Consider the following 27211-nt stretch of genomic DNA (forward strand, 5'->3'; position numbering starts at 1 on the left):
CTGGGCTGGTGGAAGGTGTCCCTGCCATCACCCATTGCCTTGTCTGCCTCTGCAGACTCACCCCCAAGCTGCAGGAAGGTATTTATCCCTCCCAGTTAATGGAACAGAGAATGTGAAATGCTTTAAATTCAGTGCTCAGACCCTGCCTGGGACGTGCCCATCACTGACAGCATCAGAAACTGGCAGCACCTGGTTGTGCTGCTTGGGAAGTCTTTGCTGTCTGTGGTGATGGCTTCAGGCTGTTTTCCTCATTTTATTCCTGGAATAATGTGGGATTCAGCCTTCAGAGCCACAGGACTCTGCTTCAGCCACAGTTTTATAGATAAGCACTCATTTTTGACTATGAATTCCTGTAAAACACAGCCACTTCCAGCTCATTGTCCAAAGACTCCTGGAGATCCTCTGCCAGCTGTGATTTCTTTGGGCTGCCTCTCCTGGCTTCGGAAGGGGAGAGTTGCACAGCCTGGGTGAGCAAAAGCAGAGAGCAAAGCTTTGCTCCAGGTCCTGCTCACAGTCAGAGCCAGACATGACAGTGCCTCCCCCAGGCCAGCCTGAAGGTCACTCTGACCTTCATCTGCTTCTGTGGATGTCCCTGATTTGGGAAATATCAGCTTTGTAGCTATGGATGGTGTCACATCTAAAGGGGGTGATTGGCAACTTCTTCACAAAGGTCAGAAAAATATAGTTTTGCAAAGAGAAGAAAATAAGAAAACACATGAAAACAACTTATAACCTGTTCTTGTTTATTACCTGGTTCCTTTTCTATATTCAGATTCTACTTCTTTACCTTGTTTAAAACTGATTCAGCCAAGCTGCTAACATAAATAGCCTGGATACCAATTCTTTGAATCCAACCTATATTTATCTGGCATAGATCATATTTATCTAGCACAAAGTGTAAAATAAACAAATATAGCCTTGCTTGTACAAAGCCAGACATGAAAAAACAGAACAACCAAAAATGAGTTTTGGTATTACAGATTAGGCAGTGGAAAGCAGACAGATAATTATTGGGAGAGAAGGGTTTTGGTGGTCCTTAGGGATCAGTCTGACACAGTTGTCAACAGAAATACATTTTTGGATTTTGTTCCTAAGCTGTTGGCTAGGGACAGCACCTGGTGCACCATTTAATGTGAATTCCTGGGAAAGAATTACTGAGCTGGGAGAACAGGGGAAAAGGGGCAAAGAAGCAAACATGAGAAAGCAGTGAGATGAAGTAGAGATCTGCTGGGTGGGCATGGTTGTCTGGCAGGGCAATGTGCACACACTCTCACAGTTTCTGCTGTCCTCATCAATGATGAGAATTTTCATTCCCTTCCTCACTTGCTTTATATCTGTTTCTGGAAAACATGAGGTTTTGACGAGATGGATTTTAGTCCTGCCCCTGAAGAGCTGTGTGACCCAGCTCAAAGAAGTTCATCATCTTAGCAGACAAGATGTATTTTCCTCTATTCAGCCTCTGCTATGCCATAACCAAGCAGATGAGTTTCCCTCTCTCCTGCTCTTTCTGAGAGCCAGCGGGTCCAGTTGTGGGGTGGCAGAGGGCACAGCTGGGCACAGCTGGGCATCCCCAGCAGAGGTGCCAGCATGAGCACGTGCCCTTAGGAACCTACCAACATGTGCAGTGATTCTTGCTGCCCCCCAAACCGCTGCATTTTTTTCATTTATATTCTATCCCTTCTCTTGCCATCCAGATTGAATGACCAAGTAATATTCACGCATCACGCCAAAAGAAAAATCCTTGGAGAATAACACCTGATTTCCAGCACATGCTTCTTTAATCTCCCTGGGGCTTGCTTATCTCCGGAGCAAAGCAGCATTTCCAGAGAGTGATTTCCCATCCCGGAGGAGCAGCACGCTCCTCCTCCTGCCGCTTCAAACGCATCCACAAACGCTTGCACAGGCATTCAGATCAGGTGTGTGCTCTCAGCACAACCGCGGGCAATTATCCCACCATTCCCGGTGGAATAGCAAGGCTTTGCCTGCTCTCATCAACTTTCCACCCATGGAGCTGTGAGGTATTTTGCAGCTTTGGTTAAGCTTAAAAAGACAAGCAATGAGATGTTTTTTACATGCCAATGCACATTGCTTAACTTAGTAAAAGTATAGTGGCAAGGGATGTTTTGTTATTCAGCTCTAAAGTATTTTGTAACTCTAATTATGATTTTATATGTAAAATTTTGATGGGTTAAGTAATGAGGGTAGGGGGGAAGGGAAATAATGTTCTAAACAAACAAACAAACAAACAAACATCTTCCACTAGACCAGGTTGCACAAAGCCCCATCCAACGTGGCCTTAAGTACTGCCAGGGATAGGGCATCCACAATTTGGTGGAGGAAAAAAAAAAAAAAAAGAAAAAAAAGTGTATAGTTCAAACTTTGAATCTTGTAAATAATTTTTAAATCCTCAAGTGAAAATCCATAATAAAATGTGAAATATTAACCTTGCCAGACAACATTTCATTCTTCAACTAATGAACCACATCCTCTTCTGCACTGAGGATGAAATGCCCGGGAAAAAGAAAAGATTATTCATTTGCTGTTGCTGTGCTCTTCAGCATAAGGTATTCTACATCGTGTCTGTATTTCTGCCACTCCACTTGCTCTGGGTGGGCAGTGATAAGATTTGAAAGAATACCTAATTAAAGCTAAAAATAAACCACAGAGATACTTGTCAAATGAAAAAGGCACAGCACAGCTTTTCGTAGAGAAGAGCACAATTTCCCAATGCAACATAGGATGGCCTCACATTGAAACAGAGCATAGCTCTTTTCCTGTCCAAAATCTCTCTGTGCACACAAGTATTTCCTCCTGATTTGTAATTTTTTTTACTGTGAAACTTCTCAAAAAATCAGGCATCACTGCCCTGATACCATCCAGCAAGATAAAATCTGTGCTCCGGGCACATCGAAGGAGCTGGGGAATGCACACTGTTCATTTCACACATTTCAAACATATTTCACAGCTCAGGAGCTGTCCCTGCCCCAACCACGCCAGGAAATGAATGGGCATGTCAATGGGACTGACTGCAGTGCTTCAGGGATTAAATAAGGGTTTAATCAAGGGATTAAACTTCAAAAATTAAACAGTGAGGGGATGCATTTTCAAATGGGACTGTAAAATTGAAATGAGACTGGCTCTTGTTGGGACAGGTCCTGGCATCAGTGCTATGGAAGTTGAGGAAGACCATTTAAGAGACCCTGTGTTTCAGAAATCCACTGTCCATCTCACTTTGAAAGGATGAGTTTCTTCAGAGTTCTCCAGGGTTTTAGAAGTAACTTTGTTTTTTAAAAAAGTTGTCTACTTACTAAAGCCTTTTTATAGCAGATCCATCATGTCTGATATTCTGACTGAGACTCACTCCTGTGATCTCATCTCCTGCTCAGCCCAGGGCACTCCTCTGTGGCTCTGGTCTGCCCTGATGTGCACAGAATCACAGAGCCATAAAATGGTTTGGGTTGCAAGGGACCTTAAAGATCAGCCAGTTTCAACACCCCTGCCATGGGCAGGGACACCTTCCACTAAACCAGGTCACTCAGAGCATCATCCAACCTGGCCTTGGACACCTCCAGGGTTGGGACAGGCACAACATCTCCAGTAAACCTGTGCCAGGGCCTCACTGCCCTCACCGTAAAGAATTTCCTCCTAACCTCCAATCTAACCCTGCCTTCTCTCTGTTTGAAGCCATTTCCCCTTGTTCTGTCACTCCATGTCTTGTCAAAACTCCCTCTCCAGCTCTCTCGTAGCTCTTTAGGCACTGGAAGAGGTTCTAAGGCCTTCCCAGAGCCTTCTCCTCTCCAGGTGAACACCCCCAGCTCTCCCAGCCTGTCTCCACAGCTCCAGCCCTCTGAGCATCTTCGTGGCCTCCTCTGGACTGGCTCCAACAGCTCCAGCTCCTGCTGGAGGTCCCAGAGCTGGACACAGCACAGCAGGTGAGGTCTCAAGAGCTGGTGTAGCCCCAGGGCAGAGAGGAAGAGGTGCTGTAGAACTCAGAAGGATCCAGAAAGACCCTGGTCTTCCAGTGGGGTTGGAGAGGAAGTGAAATGTATTTACTGTGCACGCTGGTGAGGGTGTCCAGGGTCCCACCGTGGTGAAGCAGAACCCCTCCTCCCACCACCTGGTGCAGGGCAGGGCTTTCAGGCACCAGCATTGCTCCTGCACAGGAGGTGCCCATGAAGATTTATTCCAGAGAGGGATCCCTGTGGCAAGCACATTTCTTTCTCTCTCAGGATTTTTTCATAGAGCAGCACAGAGGAAAGAAAGAGAAGACAATTTCTATTTCAGCTCCTTGTTTTTCCGTATGTGGAATGTGTTTGGAGAATTGTTTACCTGGGGTGATTGCTTGATTGGATTTTGGTGAGGATTGTTTGGGCCTGATGGCAAATCAAATCCACCTGTGTCTGGACTCTCGTGAGAGGGTCACAAATTGTGAGAGTTAGAGATGGTAGTTAGAAAAGTAGGTATGTAGTTTTAGTATCTCCTTGAAATAGTATTTTAATGTATTATAGCATAGTTATAATAAAGAAGTCATTCAGCCTTCTGAACTGGAGTCAGACATCATCATTTCTTCCCACTGGATTTGCCTGTGTTTACAGTAGATCCCCTTTTTTTTCTTTAAAACGGGAGGCCCAAGTGATAAATAAATAAAGGGTTTCACAGCCCTTTATTTAAAATAAAGGCCCTGTTTCTTCATCTCTTCTGGGCTGTACAAATGGTATCAACCTGCAACAGGGATTGCCATTGAAGGCACTGGATTGTCTCTCAGTGGTTTGTCTCCTGCCATACTTCCTGCACGCAATAATCCCAGATGTCCGGTGAAATCTTCCTCCCATCTTCTCCCGATTACTCAGCCTAATCCTTGCCAGCCTGTAATCAAGCCAGGCAGCCCTGTGAGACACTAATGTGTTCTGTGATTGCAGCTTGCTTGCCAGCATTTATGACATTTGCAAAGACAGTGGTGAGTCATACGAGACAAATGGTTAGTGCTATTTTTTTATGTATGTATATAATTAGATTTTTCAGCACAAGAGAAAAGAGCCCCTGTCCAGCTTGTCAGGAGAACAATAAAAAGGAAAAAAGAAAATTTTCTTTGGCAATTTATTTCAGCGTGACAAGTGGTTTCGATGATAAGTTTCTCTTTTTTTCCTCAGAATTATACAATAATTTCAGCACTGTTGCTAGAAATACACAACAGAGCCAAGAAACAGGATTGTTGGAAGCAATTAAAATATGGCAGCTATTCAAATAGATTCTGTGTCCTGATACAGCATGTAGGATATCCTGAGTTTTTTCCTCCAGTGTTTTTTTCTGTGGGTGTTTAGTGCTCTCCTCTTTCTCAGGACGCTGTTTGGTGTATCAATGGTGGCTTTTCTTCCAAGATCAACAAAAGCCCTTGCAACTCCCCTTGGTGGTCTCTGCAACAGATCTCTGGTGTCTCAGTGGGATTTCTGACTAGATTTGTAATTTTCTCCATCCCTCACATCGACACAGTCTAATAGATAACACACAGAACCAGAGTTTTGCCTCAGACCATGACGTTGAGTCACTGTGCAGCTTTTGGCAGGCAGTGAAGGCTTAAAAAAATGTCCTCTCATTTCTGATGACTCAGTTTGAGCGTTTTTATACCTCTTGGGCTTGAATTTTCTCATGGTCTTTGAGAACTCAAAGCACACACCGAGCTCAGAGGTACAGCCCTGCTGCAAGCCCAGCCCAATCTGGATGCTTAGGAATGGAGGAGCCCATAATCAGAGAGCACTTTGGGGAATGTTACTCACTGGGTTTCAGTTTAAGGATAAAAATACCAAGGTTCCTTCTGGACAAAGGGTTTCTGTTTGCACAACATGGAGATCCTCAGGTGAAAGTGCCGTGGTGTAAACATGGCAAGGAGCGTGACCATGGTGAAACCCTGACCATCTGATAACTGAGACATGCCCTGTGCAGGGAAAAAACATTTTGCTTACAAGTGCCATCAAATTTCTGGGGATATCTCCCACACAAATAAAAGTCATCTGCCCAACAGCTACAAGGAGATAAACAAGCCACTTCAGAGATGTGATCAAGCAATTCCATGAGAATATGTAGCAGATGCGTGCACACTGCGGTGCGAGCTATCCAGAGCTCCCAGAGAGTCTCTTGATGTCTAACAGCTGTAAAAATCATTATTGCTTTCAAGTAAACTCAGGGACAGCTCCCTGGCAGCCTTGGATACCTCTGCTTGAATTACAGGGTATGTCTCTGCTGGATTATTGGCCGGTGAGAGAGGACAGTGATCTGGCAGTGTCAGATCTACTGTCCCTCTCTGGGATGAAATGCTCAAGGTCTCCCCAAGCAGTGGTGAAGGTTCAGCTGGCATTGCTCACTCCTGTGTGGAAGGACACCAGAGTGTGGCTGAAGTGAAGCTGCAAAGAGCAACACGAACATTCAAGAGCACTCAGGAGCTGTCGCCGTTGCAAGTCATGAGGCAGAGCTGGGCCATTTCTTTGTCTGGATGTGCTTTTAGAGCTTGTGAGCCTCAAACCCTTCTCTAGCTCAAGGGAAAATCCAAGACAGAGCAGAACTTGGACACAAAACTTCACTTACTGATTAACTCAGTTCAGTAGCTCAGCCCTGCAGTTAAGAGGCTGTCAGCAGAGTTCTGGGGATGGTGACCAGAGGTCCCTCTGGCAAACACACATGGCTGGTTTGCACCAATGGAAAACTCATGGGGAGTGACAGAAAAAAAAGATTTTGGAACTCATTTTCATCATCAAGCAGCTTCAAAGGAGTCACAGGCTGCTCCTCAGCAGTGCCCTGCAGACCAGCCCTCTGCACTGCCCTGCCCTGTGCCAGAGGTCACATCTGCATCCTGGGCACCAGGACTGACTGGGCTGAATCCACACGTGGCTGGGAGATGCCCACAGCATTTTAGGGTTTGGGTTCAGAAGATTTGAAGTGTGATTGCTCTTCTTCCTCTCCAAGTGGGATCGATCCAATGACCCCAAATTGCCCTTAAAACCAGAACCATCGAGCATATCCATACAAAATTCCTGATATGTACAAACACCAGCTCTCATGAGCCGGTTTAAATTTTGAGGATTGTTTTTCTTCTATTTTTTTCTATAATACTGTAACTGTATATCCATCTTACTGCCTTGAATTAATGGATGTGATGATAATAAATGTCTAATAAGCTATCTCAGGCTCCAGTAATTCCCATGGATTTCACCAAGAATGTTTTGGGTCTCCATAGTTCCCCTGATAGTGGGGAGGATGCTGATTTTTCAGCAGTGTGACACAGGCTGCAGTTCAGCTGAGGCACACCCAGAGACATGGAGCTATTTGCAGGGTTAAAAGTGTATCAGCGTAAACATCGTTGGAAAGTAGTTGGAATACTTGTATTATTTATTTCCAGAATATAAATTGCATACTGCTAAGATAGAAAAAATTTAGATCAAGAAAGCAAATGATCCTTTCTTCCTTCTTCTTCTCATGCTGCTGCCTGAAGAAGGGGCTGGAGAAGAGGCAGTGCTGTCAGGACAGGCTCCTCAAGAGGCAAAGGAAAACACCAAAACTGCCCCTCCTACGGGCCTATTTGCTCAATACCATGTGATTTACAAGTCACTGCTGAACCATGAGGTCTAAAACCCATCAAATTTCCTTGTGTCCTTCTACTTGGCAACACAACATGTTGGTCTGAGCTCCTTTCCTCCTTCCCAAGGGATTTAACAATGCTGCCCAAGGGGCCACAGAGCGTAAATGAAGCCTCAAACCATTCCTGAGTATTCCAGCCCCTGCACCACCTTATTTGCCAATTTAAGGACCTGTACGTCAGTGTCTGCATGTCTTGATTTGAAAAGACAGGTGTCTGCTAAGGAAGGCAGGAGCCTCCCTTGAAATGGAAAATGTAAACCCCCTCCCTCTGAATTATTATAATTTTGAAATTAAGGGGCTCTCAGGCAAAGATGTGGGAGTAGGAATAACAGTTCTTTACTAGGAAAATTAAAAATACAAATGTAATAGTACAAAAAAACCCAAACACTGCCAGAGTCAGAGCAGGCCCTGGCAGCCTGTGGGTCAGGGTGGTGGCAGCAGTGCCATTCCATGGGGGCTCAGCCCTCCTGCAGTGCCAGCTGTGCTTCTGCTGGAGCAGGATCCTGGACAAGGCTGGAGTTTTCCTCTGAAGCTCCAGGGCTGCTGGAGATGGGCCTGGGCTTCCTCTGGGAATGCAGTGGAGAAGAAAGCTGCTCCTCTGGGAATGCAGTGGGCAAAGGCTGCTGTGGTGTTCCCCAGGTCAGATTGTATCCAGGTAGGAATGCTTGGCTCTTCCCCCTGGGCAGAGCTTCTCCCAGTGGGATGATGGAATTTTATCAGCCATGCAGGGACACTCACTGGCCATGAACAGAAGATAATTAATAATTAATGGCCCATGAACAGAAGAGATCTCCTGGAGGGAGGATTGGTTGTGGAAGAGATAAAGAAAAAGCTGCCCAATGACCAGAAGAGAACTGCCCCACCTCTAACAGATGGCAGTAGGATACACACCCCCATTTCCAACCTAAGATAATCCTGTATAGGGCTTTTATCAAGTCCTAAGAACTCTCTCCAAATTTGTTTCCCACACGTGAGTATTCCAGCCCCTGCACCACCTTATTTGCCAGTTTGAGGAGCTGTACCTTGCTGTCTGCATAAATGCTCTACTATTCCTCAAATTTTCTAAGATCAAGCTGCTTTTGATAAGCAAAAGGACCCGACATGTACATTTCCTATTACCCTTCTTGTTGTGAAGGTCAGAAAGCTAAATAAACTCAATTTCCCCTCATTCCTCCCTTTCCAGGTAGCTTTGAAAATATAATGTAAACCAGAACACCGGAACCCATGAGACAACATCCCAGGCATCCCTGCTTGACAACATCCTCAAATTTCCAGTAAATGTTAAATGTTTTCATGTTTTTTTCTGATGGTTTGTGACATGCTGACAGGTGAATTGATCACAGGTGACATTAATATGAGTGGCTGTCACAGCATTTGCAGCACTCTGTCCAGACCACTTCTTGCTGTTTTCTCTCTCCTTTGTCATTTCTTTTGAGATTAGAGCTTTGGAAGAGCTGCAGGCCTTTGCTATTATTCTCTACTCCATAAAAACTCAATTACTGGAGTCTGACAGCCTGCCTGGAATCCAGGAGGACAAAGAAGGGCCCAGCCAAAGGAGAGCCAGGACCCAGCTGTGCCACCCTCTGGTACCACAGACAGTGGCTCAGGCCCCTCCCAGCCCTCAGGAACCGGCAATTAATGCTAATTAGGGAAAGAGGCAGCTCCCTTCGGGAGTTTTGGGCTATTTTTTTACTATGAATTCAAGGGAAATAGAGGAGAAGGGGGTTTTGGCAAGGCCAGGTGCTGGTGCTGAACCCGGGTGGATGCAACCCCATTATCAATCCAGGCTGGGGGATGAACAGACCAAGAGCAGCCCTGACAAAAAGGATTTGAGGTCCCTGTCCACAGCAGGGGGATTGGAACTGCATGACCTTGAAAGGTCCATTCTGTGATTCTGTGAGTCTATGAAAACAAACCAAGACCCACCATAAACGAGATATTATTAAAAATCACAAGTGTTTTCTTGTTTCTGCAATTCAATATATTTATTATGCTTTTAATGTATTAATATGACACAAAATATAATTGATATAAAATGTGTATATAATATATATACTTTAATTCTATTTGTTGATGTTTGTTTGTCAGCAAATGGAGAAATAAAAGACCCTGGTACAAGCTTTTAAATAAAACTTCTACCGTTTTGCTTATCTTCCCTGGTCAGATGCTCCTGTTTGGTTCAGTGGCATTAATGGAGTGAGGAAGGAGATCAAAAAGTGGCTTCAAGAGCTCAGCCTGAAAAGACACTGGTGAAGCTTTTCTTCAGGTTTGAAAATTGTTCTTTTGATCAGAAATAAAATATTTTGCTCAAATTTCAAGTTTCATTATAAATTTTTTAAATTAAATGTAAATTAGAAGACAACTTTAAACACAATAATTTAAAATATTTACATTGAAGTTGTCAAAGCTGATTTTTTCAGAAACACATGGAAGCTTATTTTGACTAAGGTAATGGAATCAATCTAACTCCACAGAAAACTCTGCTTCACACATTACTTATTTCTCCTGCTTTATAGAAAATATTTTGTTCTTATTAAAGGAAAATACAGGGATGAGGGTGTGTTTGGCTGTGACATAATCCCTTTCCTTTCCTTTCCTTTCCTTTCCTTTCCTTTCCTTTCCTTTCCTTTCCTTTCCTTTCCTTTCCTTTCCTTTCCTTTCCTTTCCTTTCCTTTCCTTTCCTTTCCTTTCCTTTCCTTTCCTTTCGATTTTATTATGTTCAAAGAACAATCCACTATTTCTGAAGCAATAAATATGACACAAAATGATCCAAACGTGCTCAGTTTGGTTGTTAATGTCACAGACAAGCCTGAAACTTGAGAGGCCAATTGCCAGCCAGGAGCTGAGCTATTCCAGGGAGGGGACAGTAAATCTGAGTTTCTTTACTTTCCACCAACTCTGATCAAGAGATTTCCTTTTGAAGAAAGGAAATCCATTGAAAAACCCATTGAAAAAAAAAATCTCCGGTGTCATTTTTGGTGGTTCGTGAAGCGAGCTTTCAAAACCTTTGCAACAGTCTTTGGAAAACAAATGGAAAAGGAGACCGACGTGCCAATGACAGCAATTCAGTGTGAAGAGCTGATGCCTTTGAGCGTGATTTGGGGGTTGTTTTAGGACGGGAGCCATGGCCGAGGGTTACACCCGCCCTTCTTCGTGTGTGACATTCACCCCAGCACTCAAAGAGCCAGATTTTTACACCGAGTTCATTTTCTGCCAGCTGAGCTCCCTGAGGAGCCCGAGAGGTGCCGGTCCCTCCCTGAGCCCGGACCCGCAGCTGGGGACAGGACTGGTCCTTTCCCGGCCAGTTCAGCCGGGCTGTCCCACGGACATGCCTAAAGAACCCAGTTCCCAAAATCCAGCACCCACCATCGCAGCCCTCCCAGACTCGGGGACAAGGCAGAGCGGGGCTGGCCGGGTGACATCTCACCAACCTCGTGCCACAGGTTCCTCTTCCAGCCCGGGATTCTTCGGATTTTTTCCGCTTAGTTTATGAACAAAACACCCTGTCTGGCAACAGGGGAGCCAAACCCACGGAACGCCTCTTATTTTTTATTGTTGTTTTCATGCATCAGGTCGCCGTGTGCCCGTAGCTGCCGAGGGGGAGTGGGAAGGGCTGGCTGGAAGCAGGAAAAAGGAGAGCAGCGTTTCCACGGGAGCCCCGTTTCCCGGAGGGAAGGAAGCTTTCCCGGCTGGAGCGGGAGGAGCGGGCGCTGCGGGGCGGAGGAGAGACGGGGGCGGCTCCTCCGCCTTCCTCGGTAAGTGCTGCCGCCGGAATCCCCATCCTCATCCTCATCCCTATCCCCGGGCAGATCCTGACAGCCCTTCCCCTCCCCTCGGGCAGGGCTGCCGCTGCTGCTCCCCGCTCCGGGGGCTACTCCAGGCACGTCCTGAACCCTCTGCCCCTTCAAATACGGTCTCCCCCTCGGAAAGGGTTTCCCCCTCTTCTTCCCCACCTCCAAGACAGATCCCCTCCGCGGGCAGGACCCCTGCCCCTCCCCGGGCTGATGCAGATGTGGTCCGCAGCATCCTCGGCGTTTTGCCCTACCTGGGCCCGGGGGTTTTGGTGCTCTGGGGGTCGGGGGTTTTGTCCCCAGAGGTTTGGCGGGTGTGACCCCCAGGAAGGGTGGATTTGGCACCCCGGGGCTGTGGATTTGCCCCCCGGGGTTAGCGCATTTGTACTCAAGGGTTTGATGCTTTTGCACCCCAGGGTTTGGGGGTTTTTGCACCTTAAGGGGTAGAGCTTTTTGCACTCTAGGGGCTGGGGGTTTTGCTCCCCAGCGGGTGAGGGTTTTGCCTCCCCAGCGTTTGGGTTTTGGCACCACGGCTCCGTTCCTAACGCCGGTGAGCACCCCGGTGCTGGCAGCGCGGGTTTAACCTCGCCTCGAGTTTTGCTGCTGTGATGTCGCTCCGGTGTCTCCTCTGTCCCCGGGGCAGGCAGCGGCTGCCAGAGCTGCTGCGGTTGTGCAGGAGCGTTCCCGTCTGCCGGGGGTGATCCCAAACGCTGTGCCGGCTGTGGATGAGGATTCCGTGTCCCGCCTGGGGGCAGGAACCTTCAGCCTCCCGCAGCCAGGCTGGGAGCAGCTCGGTGGGCAGGGATCCGGGCTGGCCCGAGCCCCGGGCGCCCTGCAGCTGGGAAAACACGCTCCGGGCTCGGGGACAGCGCTGGGCTGCTTCAGCCGGCACTTTGGAAGGTAAGGATATGGTGTTTTACTGTGTTCCCAGCCCCGCGGCTCTCCGAGAGGCTGTAGGAGTGCAGGTCTGGGGGTGGAAAGAAATCGTGCCCTGAGAAATGCTGTCCTGCCAACGGGAAAGTTGGGTACGGGGAGGGAGAGAGAGAGGGAAGGGAAGTCAGTGCAGAGACTCACTCGGGTGCGTGTCCTGCTGGTGGAAGCATCCCCAGGCATTCTCCCCCTCCTTTATCACCACCCACAGCCTTCCACAGTTCAACAAATTGCTCGCAGCGTTCAACAATCACTGAGCTGTTGCAGTTTTCTCATGGGGAGGAGGAGGGAAAGGTGTGTGAGGTCCTGGGGCAGGCGGTGCTCCCTGCTGCCATGTGCTGGTTTGTGCCTGATTCGGCAGAGCAGCAGAGCCTGGCAGCAAATAATTCCCAGTAATATATTTCCAGTTTTCATCATTCCTCAAAGATTTCAAAGTGCAGTCAGCCTTAAGATTGCAGAGCTTTTTTTTCTCCCTCCCTTGCCATCAAACTATGCCTTTTACCGGTGAAAATAACCTTTAGCTTGGGATTTATCTGCTGAATAAATTAGGTCAAACTTTCTGGGGAACAGAAATGGTGGAGTTGCTTTGCTCAGGCAGCCTCAGAGCAGAATGCAGCCCATCAGTTTTTTGAAAGGAAGTAAAACTATAATATCCAAAAAAGAACAGTGCAAACCCTGAAGCATCTGAGATCCCCAGGAAACCTGGGAAGATCCCACATCATGGTACAACTGGGCATTTTTCCCTTTGGTTTAAGAGGGCTCTTAGAGGAAAGACTGAATGACTGATGTTGTAGAAAGACTCTGGGCTATCTCAGCAGTGTAACCACATGGGCTGCTGCAGCTCACAGGAGCATTTAAAAGCTCCCATATTTTAAGCTGAGGAAGTGCATCCCTGGGAAAGATGGCACATCCTGCTTTGTCCCAGAAATTTCCACAGAGAGGTTAAGATGGTATCATCCCCTGTTTCCCTGTTGACAATTCTCCAGGCAGTTTGAGAGCAGCACTTCTTAGTTAACTTAGCACACTTTGGATAAAGGTTGGCTTCTCAGTCAGAGGCAAAAGGATCCAGACATCCACCCTGGGCTGCTTGGCTGTGGCAGGGACTGTGGATGAGATTCCTGGGACTCTGCCAGGGGGTTCTTAAAAGGGATCAAGAGCAGCAGGATCCTGTTATCTGCATCCTGAATTAGAGTTCAAGGTTCAAACCTGAAGTTTCAAGAATGCATCATCTCTTGTTTATATTGTTGGAGTAATGGATGTCAAATAAAGACAGCCTTATTTCCAGTCCCTCAACCTTTGTGTTGATAAAAAGAAGGAAAAAAATGACAAAAGAGTGTTTCTCTGGTGTTTTGTGAGTGTGGGCACATCTGTCTGCTGGTTTTGTGCACTGTCATACTCCTGGATGTATCCCACATTAAGGAGCCTGCTGTGAGTTTTTCCCTTGAGAAGACCTTTTAACCCAGGCTGGTGGCTGAGATGGTGCTTGAGGAGCACAGAGAGCTGGCAAAGAGGAATCCTAGTAACCGTGTCCTAATTCTGCTCAAAGTTTGAGAGTGGTGTGTGCTCACAGAGCAGTGTGAGTAATGATCTGCTTTAATTAGAGTTGTTCTAACGCTGATACAAACTTAATGACTGTGTGGGAACAGTCATTCTTTGCAGGAAGGTGTGACTTCAAAACCTTCTTGTCTCGGTGTTACATCTAACAAAACCCAAATAATTAATCCAGAGTTCTCATCTATCATTCTTATCTACCCATGAACAAAAATTTGACAGTGATTTTTAAAAACCTGAAGACTGAATGTTTTAAACTTTAAAATTTGACATAGTGTTTTTTTTTTTTCCTTAAAAAATTTGATTTTTCATCAAACCTGATTTTTTGCTGTTCATGTCTTAGGACTATCCTAATGCTGCATGCCCTCCTGGGAGAACCTGGGGTTCACTGGGTGGTACTCAAGTGTTTAAACTGGTTAGGGGTCAACTCCACGTGGGGTGAGAGGGCATATTCCAGGTCTTGTAGAGGTACCAGAGGTGTGAGGACACCAGCAGGTGTGGGAGATGAGAAGGAAGATGGCTGTGGAGCAGGGAATGGCCCTTGGAGAGGCGGGTTCTGGAGCCTGGCTCCCGTGTGGCGATGCACTGTGTCCATGTGGATTTCCAACCTGTATCCATGTGGATTTCCCAGCAGTGTCCATATGGATTTCCCACCTGTGTCCCTGTGGATTTCCCAGCAGTGTCCACGTGGATTTCCCACCTGTGTCCATGTGGATTTCCCAGCCATGTCCACGTGCATTTCCCAGCCATGTCCACGTGGATTTCCCAGCAGTGTCCATGTGGATTTCCCACCTGTGTCCATGTGGATTTCCCACCTGTGTCCATGTGGATTTCCCAGCCATGTCCACGTGGATTTCCCAGCAGTGTCCATGTGGATTTCCCAGCCGTGTCCACGTGGATTTCCCACCCGCTGTCCCCGAGCTGTCTGTGTGGAACACACAGGGAGGAGAACAGCCTGAACAATTCCTTCTGCCAGGAAATGTGGCTGCATTGAAACCCAACTGTTCCACAGGAGCTCATCCAGTCTGATCACATCCTCAGTGGAGCTGTTAGAAAGAATGGCACAGATTACCCTCTTTCCTGGCAATTATGGGAGAGCTGGAGACTGGATTTTTTATTTTATTTTATTTTATTTTTTATAGGGTGTTACCAGGATGTGGAATGTTGTCCAAGGAATATTTGCATAAGGACTGAGGCACTTAAGACACCCTGCAGACTTTTAGCAGTGCTGGCCCAGGGGCTGCCTGAGATGATGTCCAGAAAACTTGCTTGTTCTCAGTGCTGGGGGAGCAGGAGAGCTTCAGGTTTCAGCCAGTGACTCCCAGCTCCAGAGAGGAAGAGCTTTCATTCTTTTCATTCTTTTTTAGACACCTTGAGTCTTCCCTTAATTTTGTTTTTTTTTTTATTTTTTACTTGAACGAAAGGAAAGCACTAAGTCCAGCAAATAAACAGAAGTCAGGGGATAGAGCGGAGGATTTTGAAGGATGGGTAGGTGCATGAGCACACGATTACATCCAAGGACAAGGTCACTGTTGCTTTCAGAAAACGCAGCCCAGCCTCACAGTTGTGTAGGAATGCTTGGAAGAAGTCAGCAGGTGGAAAAGAAACACCTGGGTTGTGTAGACTGCTTGGAATTCTGGAAAGTTTTCAATATAGTCCTTCATGGTGGGGGCTCTTAAGGAAATCTAATAGTCCCAAGTCAAGAAGGAAGTTCCCTGTGTGAAAAAATGTGGGAAATGGATTTGTATAGATATACAAATCCATTTCCAAATCCATTAAAATACTTGTCTGAAAGGTGACATGCAGGAGGGGTAAGTGCATGGTGAGTTACAGAGAGGTCAGGGATGCTCTTTACAGGGATAGGGGCTGGGATATGTAGGGTTGTAGAGATCGTGAATCATGAAGTGGTGATATTTACAGGCAAAAGAAAGTGTAACCAGGGCATGAAGGATAATGTCTGACTTAATGAAGTGAAAAAAAGTTTTTATGAGACTCATTGAGAATTACAGTGGAAGAAAGAATTCAACTGTGAAGTGATGGGGTTTTGAAAAGATGGAGAGAACTTAATTTCCTCATTTCATGCTATTTTCCCATCTAAAGCAGTGGACTCTGAGCTCTTGTTGCTGCCCAGGAATCATGCCAGGGATGGTGGTGAAAGGGGAGCAGGACAGAGCAGAGATCATGCCCTTAGGTAAATCCACAGAGCATTTACCTCTTGGAGATTGTTTGGAGTTCTGGTCCTTCTCAGAGGCTCAGAAGAGCAGGAGGGACGGGCAGGAATCCTCCGCTGCTTCCCTGAGAGGAATGAGCAAGTTGGCAGATGAGGAGGGAGCTGGTGGGGTGTGACAGAGGTTGAAGAGCCCACCAGCACTGAGGCAGTGGCTGGGGAGGGGTTGTGTGATGTCTCTTCCAAGGCAAGGACCAGAGGCACTGGATGAAGCTGGCTGGTGGCAGGCTCAGAGCAAGCAAAAAGAGGTGTTTCTTTGCAGGCTGTGCAAGGCTGAGCCATAGAAGTTGTTGCTATAGGAGGTGATGGATGCTAAAAGTTTGCTGGGCCAGAGGGGAAGCAGGACAATTTCATGATTCAGAAATCATTGAAATTATCTTAAGAGGCAATTCTGGACCATAGGCTGCAGGAAGGACAAAGAGATGTTGGGAACACTTAGCTGCCTTGTTCTTATGCCCCTCCTAAGACAAAGTTTGGCCCCTTTGAGATGAGACAAGTTGGGTTACAGGGATATTATCCAGTCCCACCCTCACCCTGCACTCAGAAGGATGCCCTGGAGATGTGGGATTGACCTGAAGGTACTGTGGAAGCAGATCCCAGTCACAGGAGAAGTGATGATATTTAAATATAACAATTTTTAATCAGGAAATATTTCTATAATTCTCTTTCCCTTGCAAGTTTTGTCTTTGTGTTTCCTCAGCTGCACCAGTGAGCTTTGAACTGCTGGAGTTTTTGTAGGGCATCATTCCCACCTTCCCACCCACCTGTGCCACACTTGGTAGAGTCTGGGAACTGAGCTGTGGACACAAGCATGTGGATTTCCTCAATGGAAAAATCCCCAGTTAAGGAGCTGGGAGCATCACCTCCCATCTGGGCACAGAGGGAACATGAGTCTGCATCGGGGCTGCACCTGAGACACCTCAATGTGATGATCCTCCAGGCCAAATAATTCTGTGATTCCCTGATTCTGCTCCCTGTGTAGCTGCTGGCAGCCCTGCCTGGCCATTCAGGCTGGAGGATGGAGCTGCCCACTGTGGTAGCAAAAAAACCCTAAACTTCAGAGTCTGAAAAAGCACCAGGACAACCCAGGGCACAGCACAGAATGAACAGTGGGGCTATGGAAGCAGCCAGCCTGGGCAAGCAGCTCCAGCTGCTCTGTGCCGGAGCCTTCCCCCAGATTGGGGTGACTCCGGGTGGTGGTAAAGTCTCTCCTCCAACCTGTGCCTTCAAAGAAAGACTCAGTAGTCTTCAGTTGTCTGGTCTCAAGGCAGTTTATTGCATGTTATCTCAAGGCACACAGACTCCCTGACACTGTCCCTGATTCCTTCTCCCTCTGCGTCTCTCTCTGCGTCTCTCTTCGTCTTCTTCTCTGTCTCCGTCTCTGTCTCCGTCTCTGTCCCTGTCTCTGTCTCTGTCTCTGTCTCTGTCTCTGTCTCTGTCTCTCGAGGGGCTGGTGCCATCTTTTATATCACACATTACGTATTAGGTGTTTATAGTTTTTCCCCAATGCCTATTACCTATGTTGAACAGTGACTTTCTACTCTAAACCAATCTGTGAGTGCCAACACCACCAAGAACATGGGGAATAGGAAGGAGAAAGAAGGAGGACAGGGCACGCCCAAATCCCTCCATCTTAGAACTTCTGACCCCCATGTACAAAACTCAGACCCCTCTGTACAAGGCCTAAAACCCCCCTGTACAGCACTCAAAAATCCTACGTTTCACTTTGTGACTACTTCTATTATAATATCTAAACTTTTGTGATTTCTTGTTCTTCCTGCAAGGTTGGTAAATTGTTCTATGGGTCAGACTCAAGACCACAGGGGTTCCTGGCCGCCTGCCAGGGTCTCAGAGGCTTCTGCCCTGGGCCCGGAACATCCAAGAGTGTCTGAGGGACACCTTGGGTTCCGACAGCTCTGGGGGTGGCAAAGATGATAATGAGAATATAGAGTGACAGAATGGTTTAGGTTAAAGATTATCTAGTTCCAGCCCCCTCATTATGTGCACTTGGCATGCTGTTCAGTGGGATTTAGCCCAGCTACTTTAATTTTTTATATTTCAGTTGTTTTCTTTTCCTCTCTCTGCTCTCAGTACATTTCTATTTTTTTTTTTTCTGGTCTCATGCTTCATCTGATGATGCATTTTCATTCACAGGAGGGCTTTTAATTGCTGTGAAGGACTTCAGTCAATGCTTCACATTTGTCCTCAGCCTCAGGATTTCAGACACTTCTAATGGCTGCTAACCCAGGACACAGGCACAGCAGGGTGTGTGGATTTTTCCTGGAGCAAATGAAGCATAAATGTTATTTCCATCCTCCTTTTCACACACCTACAAATCATCACTGAAGCAATTCTGGTTCTCCCCTTTTGTCTCGTTCAGATTTTAACAGCGGGAAGATGCTGATGGACAGGAATGAAACCTGGCTCTCTAATTTCTCCTCTGCTGCCTCCTCCTTTGCAAGGGGAGGGGCTGGGCTCCAGGAGGTGCTCGTTGGGCTTGTCCTCACCCTCATCGACCTGGTCACACTGCTGGGAAACACCGTGGTGTTCCTCTGCCCGGTGGTGGAGAAGAGGCTGCGCACCGTCACCTACATGTTCATCATGTCCCTGGCCATGGCAGACTTCCTCGTGGCCTGCCTGGTGATGCCCTTCAGGTGAGGAGTGTCTGTGGGGTGGGAGCAGAGGAGGACAAAGGTCCTTTCTCCCAGCTCTTGGAGCAGAGCTGGGGTTCACCTGCTGGGCTCAGGGCTGGGCTCTCCAAAGGGCTGAACTGTGGCTGTATGTGCTTCCCCGTCTCTGCTCTGTGTTATGGACCCCCTTATGATGCATGGATGTCGGGATCTGTGATATTTAAATGCTCCCGAGATTGTAGAGAGTCTCTGTCTTTCAGCCCCGCTGCCAAAGAAGGAGTCGTAATTCGTCTGTGCTGGTTTTCAAGGTTGTTTATTTCTTCTTATCTAAAATATTTTCTCTCTGACCTGCAGCAGGTCTGTCTTGCAGGACAGTGTGTGGGGCTCTGCCCCTCAGTGGGATGTTACAAACTTTATATCCTAGAAACTACGTGTGCTACATTTACAATAACGTGCCAATATCTATCACCCACGTTGAACAGTGTGTCCCCAGCCCAAACCAACAGAAAAATGCCAACACCACAGTGAAACATGGAGGGCATGAAGAAGAAGAAAAAGGACAAGGCACGCCCAATTTTCCTCCATCTTGCCCCCTTTGAACCCCTTATCTAGAATCCTAAAATTCAACTTTTGCACCCGTGCCACACTAATTACTACTTACATCAAACACTCAGAGCTTGTAATTCATCCTGTAAGATTGAGAACTCTTTTCCATGGACAGAGATCAGAGACAGTGTCTCTCGGGGCTCTGTACAGGGGGGCTCCTGACCCCCTGCCAGGGTCCCAGACCTTCCAGGGCAGCCAGAGGGATGCTCTGCATTCCCACACATGGAGACACAATTCCCAAGGGTCTTTTTCCTGTTGGCCACACAGGGACCCTGGCTGCTGATCTGAACTTGATTTCCAGCTTTGCATGTGGAGCTCCAGTCGTTGAGCCCCCTCTTCCAGGACTAGCCCTGTATGTGGAATGTAAGGAATTTATTCCATATAAGCAGAGTAATTTAGGCTTCCCCTACATTTCATGGAGGAAGAGGTTCTTGAGAGGGCAGGTGTCCCTGCATGAGGTTTATATTTATGGGAGCTTCACTACCTGGTTAAAACAGTGAAACAAAAGCAGAAAGCAGCTGTCTTGTCCTGCAAAGCAGCCATAGGTTTGTGTAAATCAGGGGGCTGCACCCTGTTTTGAGTTCACAGGGCAATATGAGGAAGCTGAATGCTTTTCATGTTCTATGCTTCAGTTCTCATTGGGCTGCCTATTCCTTTGAATTTGACACTGAAAAATGTTGTCTCAACAAGCAATTACAAACTGAGTTAAACATTCATGGTATCAGGTAAAAAAATGCAGTTAATGATGTTCTTTTATAAAATATTACTGCTAACTTAAATTCTATGCTCGATGAATTTAAAGTTCAGGTTCTGAAATTATAGAACCATAGTGTGGTTTGGGTTGGCAGGGGCCTTTAGGGGTCATCTGACCCAACCCCTGTACTGAGCAGGGACACAGGCAACTGGACCAGGTTGTTCAGAGCTCCATCCGACCTGGCTTTGAACACTTCCAGGTATGGGGCAGCCACAGCATCTCTGGGCATCCTCACTGTAAAAAATTTCTTCCGCCTATCTATTTTGAATCTACTTTCAGTGATTTAAGCAACAAAAATTACAAAGGGGAGCAAAGATCAGAGCATGGTTGGTGCTTTGTGCCCCTCCTGAATGTCCTGGTGCTGCCTGGTAGGGAGACCTGCCAGCTCCTGGTGGGCCATGTGCTGAGGAATGGACCCTGCTGGCTCCATCAGCCTTGTCCAGCCCTGCCAGCAGAGTGGCTGCTGTTTCACACTTTCCTCTCAGGGTCTGGGTGTCAGGATGACCCCATGATTGTAAAAGTCCTTGTTCTCCCAGCCCGTGCAGCCAAAGAAGAAGTCGGAATGTGTAGGATCGGCTTCTCAAGGTTGTTTATTTTCCCTTATCTGTAACATTCTTTCTCTGACCTGCTGAGCTCTGTCCATCAGGTTGCCCATGGCATTCTGTGTGCTGCCTTGGGCAGTGTTTACATTCTATACCAAAACCTACATGTGCTATGTTTACAGTATTGTGCCAATACCTGTCATCTATGTTGGACAGTGTGTCTCTACCTTAAACCAATAGAAAAGTGTCACCATCACAGCAAGACATGGAGGACAAGAAGAAGAAGAAGGTCAGGACACGCCCAAATCCCTCCATTTTATCCCTTGAACCCCATTCTAAAACCCCCAAAATTCTACTTTTTCACCCTGTGTTAATTCAACTACCACACTACTCAAACCCTTGTGGCTTGTAATTCCTCATACAAAGTTAGCAGCTTTTTCCATGGGTTAAAATCAAAGCCACAGGTGTTTTTGACTTCATGCCAAGGTCTCCGAGCCCCCTGCCAGGGTCTCGAGACAGCCAGGGCAGCCAGAGGGATGTCCTGGACTCCGACACTTTCCCACTGTTTTGGCTTCACATCTACGCTGCTCTTTTGGATTTCAGTTTGCTCCTCAGTTGGCAGGTTATTCCGTGCCAAAGGGAAGGAAAATAAATGATCTTAAGAGGCAATTTGGCTCAGGAGAATGTGACAGAAGGGAAAAACAAATTTGTTCTTGGTGTCTTAATTTCATAAGAGTAAGACTTCTGTTTTGTTCCTGGCTTAAGCAGGAGTGGTTCAGCTGAGCTTAGCTCGTTGTCTGAGAACTCCAGCCAGTCTGTCATTTCCAGGCTGAATATTTCCAGCTATTCTTTTCCTCTGCAAGCAAAAGAGCAGGGGTGACTTCATTGTGTGGGTTTTTTGGTTTTTACTACTCCTTCTTGTCCAGCAGCATTTCCAAGCTGCAGGGACTTTTTGCCCCAGAGAAGAGGGGTCAGGTATCCATTACCCCATGCTGTGAGGACATCTGCAGGTCACCTGCATCCCACCACATGTGTGCAGGTGAGAACATGGTCACCTGCTCACCTGGGATCTGTGTGCAAGCATGTCCCCAGAGCAGAACATCTCCTTCTGGGAGGCCAGGGCACACCACGGGCTCTGCAGCATCTCTGGGGATAAAGAGGGCTCTGAGGAATGGCAAAACAGCACCCAAGTCCAGTGCTGAACCCGTGCTCCAATTCTAATGCCTCATTTCCCCTCTGTAAAAGAGCCATGAAACCTTTCCATGAGTGCGCTGTGGGATCCTCCATGCTGCCCATGGTGTAGGGACAGGCTCTGCTGTAGTTTGCTTGGATTTTTGCATGGAATCCCACATAACAAAAAGCTCCTGAGGGTTGGGACCCTTCAGCAGCCTGCACCCACCCACAGCAGTTGCTGTGCTCTGGAACAGCCTTCACAAATCGATTTGGTGAACTGGTGCTGATGAGATGTAGATCAGGCATTGTTTTCTGACATCAGGTTGAATCTTTCCCCCGTGCTGGACACCTGAGTGCTGCAGCTCAGCAGCCCTGATCTCACTGTATTTTACCAGCAAGCTGGCAAGTTACAGGATAATTAAAGCTTTGCAGGACTAGGGAGTTACTCATCAAATTAACTCACAATGGTGATTTCAGCAGCACCTCGGGAGCTGCAGAAAGCTGGAGAAAGAAAGGAGAAGCAAATGGTTTCTCACTGAATGCTATAGAAACATGCATCAGCCTTCCTACAGCTGCCATATGTTCCTTCCTTCACTGCTCACTTCTCACAGGCCCCTCTTGACTTTGTTAGAAATATTTTTGGTACTGTGTCTGTTTTTTCTGGTGTGTTTACCTTGCTGAGGCATTTATGAGCCACATAATGTACAAGCTACATGGGCTTCCTCCCAGGATGTTGTTGTTTTGTATTTTTTTTTTTAACCAAGAGAAATCCTTTCTGGTTTTTAAGCATTTGATTGGATGTGAAGTGAGTTTCTTGGAGATGTCCCATGCCCCAGGAATTGGGGAGAAATCATAAAAGACTGTGCTGTGTCAGGCACTGGGAAAATGCTGTGATAAACAGAACTGTGCAGATGTAAATTTGGGGAGCTTTGTGGAGCAAAGCACCTCTCTCAAGGCACTCAGGCTGCAAGAAGCACAGGTTTGCTCCTGTCCAGTCATGCTCTGGCTGTGGGGTGCTCCTTTTTTGGCTTGTGCTTGGAGGATGAATCCCTAATGTCTGAGCTGTGTGTCCATCTTCAGTACCTGTGTGATAAAATACAGCATTACCTCAGTCACAAATAAACAGTCACAGAATGGTTTGGGTTGGAAGGAGCCTTAAAGATCATTTTGTTCCAGCCCTGGGCAGGAACACCTCTCACTAGACCAGGCTACCTATGCAGCCTGGCCTCATACACCTGCAGGGGCTGCTCAAACAGCCCCTCCAGCTCTGATTTCCAGCTGTTTTCTCTCCCAGCATCATTTACGAGGTGACGGGGATGTGGCTCTTTGGGAAGCTGTTCTGCAAAGTCTGGATCTCCTTCGATGTCATGTTCTGCACTGCATCCATTGTCACGCTGTGCTTCATCAGCCTGGACAGGTACTGCTCCGTGGTCACCCCCTACCACTACTCCAGGAGGATGTCCCGGGGCAGGTGAGTGCAGCTGCTCCTCCTTTGGGGTCCCTCCAGGTTGTCACTTGGCCATGGCTTACACTGATCTGAGGCTGAATGAGCTCAGATCATTCAGGTGCTGCCCAGAAGCAGAGTGATGTGGGGAAAGGAACTTCCACCATTTAAAACTGCAGAAAATGCTTAATGTGGTGCAGGAGAGGACAAGAAGGATGCAGCTGAAGGGCTCCTGTGAGAATATTTCTTGAACTAAGGAAAGGGTTGCAAAATGGGGTAGAAACCAGTGATATGGACTGAGTTGGACCTACAGGTTTTTCCCTGTGCAGTTATTTCACAGGAATTTCATAGAATCACAGAATGGCTTGGGTTGGAAGGGACCTTAAAGATGACCTTGTTCTATCCCCCTGCTGTGAGCAGGGACACCTTCCACTAGACCAGGTTGCTGGAGCCTTGGCCTTAAACATTTTCAGAGATGGGGAAGGACTTTGAAGAACTTCTAAGGACTAGGTGAAAGGAGACCCAGAAGGATGCATGTAGCAGCAGTCTTCCCTCTCTTAAACTCACCATCTTTTCTGAAGTGATATTCGGAGAAAACAAGGAGACTTCCTGAGTTCCCATGAGAGTTTCATGTGAAAGGCTGAAATGAGGACTGCAGGGTGAGGAAAGTCATCTGAGGGTGGGCAGAGAGGGCACTGCAGCAGTGGAGTGCTTTACAGGGTGGGTTCAGGCTCTTCCAGGAAGGTTTTCCCACTGTCACTTTTGCTGTGTGTGATTTGTGGATTACAGCAAAGACAGGAGGGGGCTCTGTGATCCCCCCTTGCGGATTCTGCCATCTGGTGTCCATCAGCTCCATCCTCATCAGGCCCCAGAGGGTGAGATAATGGCAGATACTAAAGCTGAAAGCAAAAATATCTACATGCTGTTGTTTCAAATACTAACAAACATCTTCTGTAAAATCTTTCCTCATCTTTTCTCAGCCAGCTCTGAGCACTCCTTAAGCTGACCCCAATTCTTTCAACTACAGACTAATTACCCAATTGTTATAGATATGCGAGCCTGGACTTGTTACAGTCCAGCTTTTCCCTTCTCCACGCCCTGCTGGACTGCTCAGCAACGATATCCCACACAGGTTACCATGGGAATTGAATCGTACTGGATGTTCTCAACCCAAAATTACTCAGACCCTCCCTCCCCTCCACATCTCTTTCCTTTTGCAGATGCATCGTGATGACCTGCACGGTCTGGGTATATTCCTCCCTCATCTCCTTCCTTCCCGTCATGCAAGGCTGGAATGAGATCCCCGGCGTGGACTTTGATGCCGGCAGGGAATGCATCTTCGTCACCAACTGGGTTTTTGCCATCGTGGCTTCCGCCCTGGCCTTTTTCCTTCCCTTCATGGTCATGTGCAGCATGTACTTCTTCATCTACCGAGCCTCCCGCCTCAAGGCCACCCGCATCATGTCCCAGACGCTGGAGATCCACTACCACCCCAACAGCAAGCGGCAGAACCACCTGCAGCTGGAGAACAAGGCCACGAGGACCATCAGCATCATCATCTCTGTGTTCGTGCTGTGCTGGCTGCCCTACTTCGTGCTGAACGTCTGGCTGGCGGCCAGAGGCACCGACTCCACCAGCACCGTGCTGCTCGGCACCTTCAAGATCATCACCTGGCTGGGGTACTGCAACTCCACCATCAACCCCCTGCTCTACGCCTTCCTCAACAGGGACTTCCAGCATGCCCTCAAGAAGCTGCTCCTGTGCAGGCGCAGGTCTCAGGTGGATGTTGGGGAAGACATGGTTTCCATAGCCACGTTTTCCAAGACTGCTCCAGAGCTGGAATACAGCGTGACGGTGCCCAACGGTGCCCCGAAGGGCAAACCCAAGTCATAGGGATTTGGGATCAGTCGCTGGAGGTGGTGATACAGAAAGTGCTGGAGCACATCCCTATGGAAAAACAAAGGGTAGGAAAATAGGGGAAGCAGGGGGCTGGAATATTACAGCTGGGGACAATACCACAAAGATGCATTTCTTCACCTTCCACAGTTTCAACAACGAGGAACTCAGATGTTTTAGGCGCAATCTGCTATATATTAATGGAACTAATTAATTCCTGGATAATTATTTTTCTAATGAGCATTTCCTAAGACAAATTCAACCTTCATGTTGGGTAAAAAAAACCAAACCAGTATGGTACGTGACCTTACATTTGTGCACATCCTGGTGATCTGTGTCAGGTGGGACAGTGTTTCTTATCAAGCCACTGTAGCTTCTTATCTCAAAGTTTCATGACAGATTTGACCAGTTTTAATAACTCCATGTGTACCAGTCTATGTATGGGAATTAGAGGAGGGATGTGCTCACTTCCTGAAGAGGCACCACTCTGCAGCCTGGGCTGTTGCTTAGGGTTCAGCTCACTGGCTTCTGCAACATCTGGGTATTCAGAACTTTCTGTGGCCTGCTGTGCATTATCTGTGGGTTTCCTTGTTAATTCTGGAAGGGGACATGCCCTGTGGCGGACCCCAGGAGATGACAAAGACTTGCTGTAAAAGCAGGAGCACCGCAGTTTCAAAGCTACAGGTGGATGACACCATCTGAAGATGGGATGTGAACAGAATTACTATTTGTGTGTACACTGTGGTATCTACCACAGATACAAAAAAAAAAAAAAAAAGATAAATGGAAATTATTATTTTTACTACTCCCAAGTGCTTGTCTGGACTTTCAACAGCACTGGCTCCCTGCAGGAAAGCCACAAGTGCCTCACTGAAGGGTTACTCTGGAAAGGTAGCAGGGGACTGTCCTCAGAGGCAGCAAAATGCAGGAGGACCTGCCTGGAGCATCTGAGCTGCTGAAGATGCCAGCACAAGGGTCAGGAGTTCTCTCTCAAGAGCCTGGTAGAAAAAACAGCCCTGACCTGGGGTTCAAGAGTGATTCTCGTGTGAAATGATGAGGAGAGGGTGAGGTGTTCCAGGCCCTACAACTCCAGCAACAACACGAAGTGGTAACTACCTACACCTTATTCTGGGGGAAGCATCCTGTGGGCACAAATCCTGCTGCTGCCACCCAGGTCATTTTGATAAAACAGGACAAGGAATGGGGTTTCATTCCCAAGAGCTATGGGGGAGGAAAGGAGCTGAGGGACAGGCAACATCCTGTGAAAGAATGGGACAGGAGCCCGATGCTGCACAGCAGAACCCCAGGCCAAAGGCCCTTTTGCAGGGCTGTGAGCTCACACTATCCCACTTTGGGTGTTCTTCCACAAAACAGCTGTCAGGTACACATCATTCAAAGGAAAACCCCTCAGATTAGAGAAGAGCCTTTCTCTGTCAAACCCTTGACAGAGAGCAAAAAGGGACAAAGACAGGGACAACACACTCCAGTGCTTAGAGAAGCAAAGACTGACCAGGCAGTTCAGAGCTGAGTGTGGCCAGATGCTTTTATGGCTGGCCAAGGACCCCACAGGAGAGGACTCATCCACCCCTTTGAGGGCAAATGTAACATCCCAGAATATGCAGACACTCCTGGTGTGAACACATATGCTAGCTCTGGTACTGAAATGCTGCAGGGCCCTTGGAATAGGCAGTTACCCACATCCAGATATACAGCAAGTTAAAAATACCTTAATCCTCATTTCCTGTGCTCCACCTGTAATCACTGAGCTGGCAGGGAAGGCAAAGAGGCTCCACACGTGGCCATTTCACTGTGCAGCTGATGCAAACAGGGACATCCAAGGGAAGAGGACACACTTAACTCTCCTGCTTTAACCCAGCTAAACACAAATTCTGTTCTGATCAGACACTCACTGCAGCATTCTGCTTTGCCTGGACAAGCCAGTCTCTAGCAGCATTATCCAAGAGGACATGGAAGACAATCATTGTAATCTAATTCTGCCTTATCATAAAGCTGCAGGGTGCCAGCTGGTTTAATTGCT

General features: G+C 47.4%; 1 protein-coding gene across 1 annotated transcript; it reads left to right on the forward strand.

Moving 5' to 3' along the window:
• The first annotated feature begins 16037 nt into the window (after positions 1–16037).
• Positions 16038–25984, forward strand: LOC128787486 (probable G-protein coupled receptor No9). The gene is made up of 4 exons (XM_053941649.1): positions 16038–16092; positions 18509–18782; positions 23128–23304; positions 24498–25984. Exons 1-4 carry the CDS (start codon positions 16038–16040, stop codon positions 25168–25170), a joined length of 1179 nt encoding a protein of 392 aa, XP_053797624.1. The 3' UTR covers positions 25171–25984.
• The last annotated feature ends 1227 nt before the right edge of the window (positions 25985–27211 follow it).

This window comes from Vidua chalybeata, chromosome 4 (genome assembly GCF_026979565.1).
Source record: "Vidua chalybeata isolate OUT-0048 chromosome 4, bVidCha1 merged haplotype, whole genome shotgun sequence".
Classification (NCBI taxonomy): Eukaryota; Metazoa; Chordata; class Aves; order Passeriformes; family Viduidae; genus Vidua; species Vidua chalybeata.

What these genes read in the sequence shown, in the direction of transcription:
- LOC128787486 (XM_053941649.1), top strand. Translation starts at nt 16,038, where the DNA reads ATGCCAGGGATGGTGGTGAAAGGGGAGCAGGACAGAGCAGAGATCATG. An exon ending in AGCAGAGATCATGCCCTTAG is followed by an intron (nt 16,093 to 18,508) that starts GTAAATCCACAG and finishes TGTCTCGTTCAG; the next exon opens with ATTTTAACAGCGGGAAGATG. An exon ending in TGCCTGGTGATGCCCTTCAG is followed by an intron (nt 18,783 to 23,127) that starts GTGAGGAGTGTC and finishes TTTCTCTCCCAG; the next exon opens with CATCATTTACGAGGTGACGG.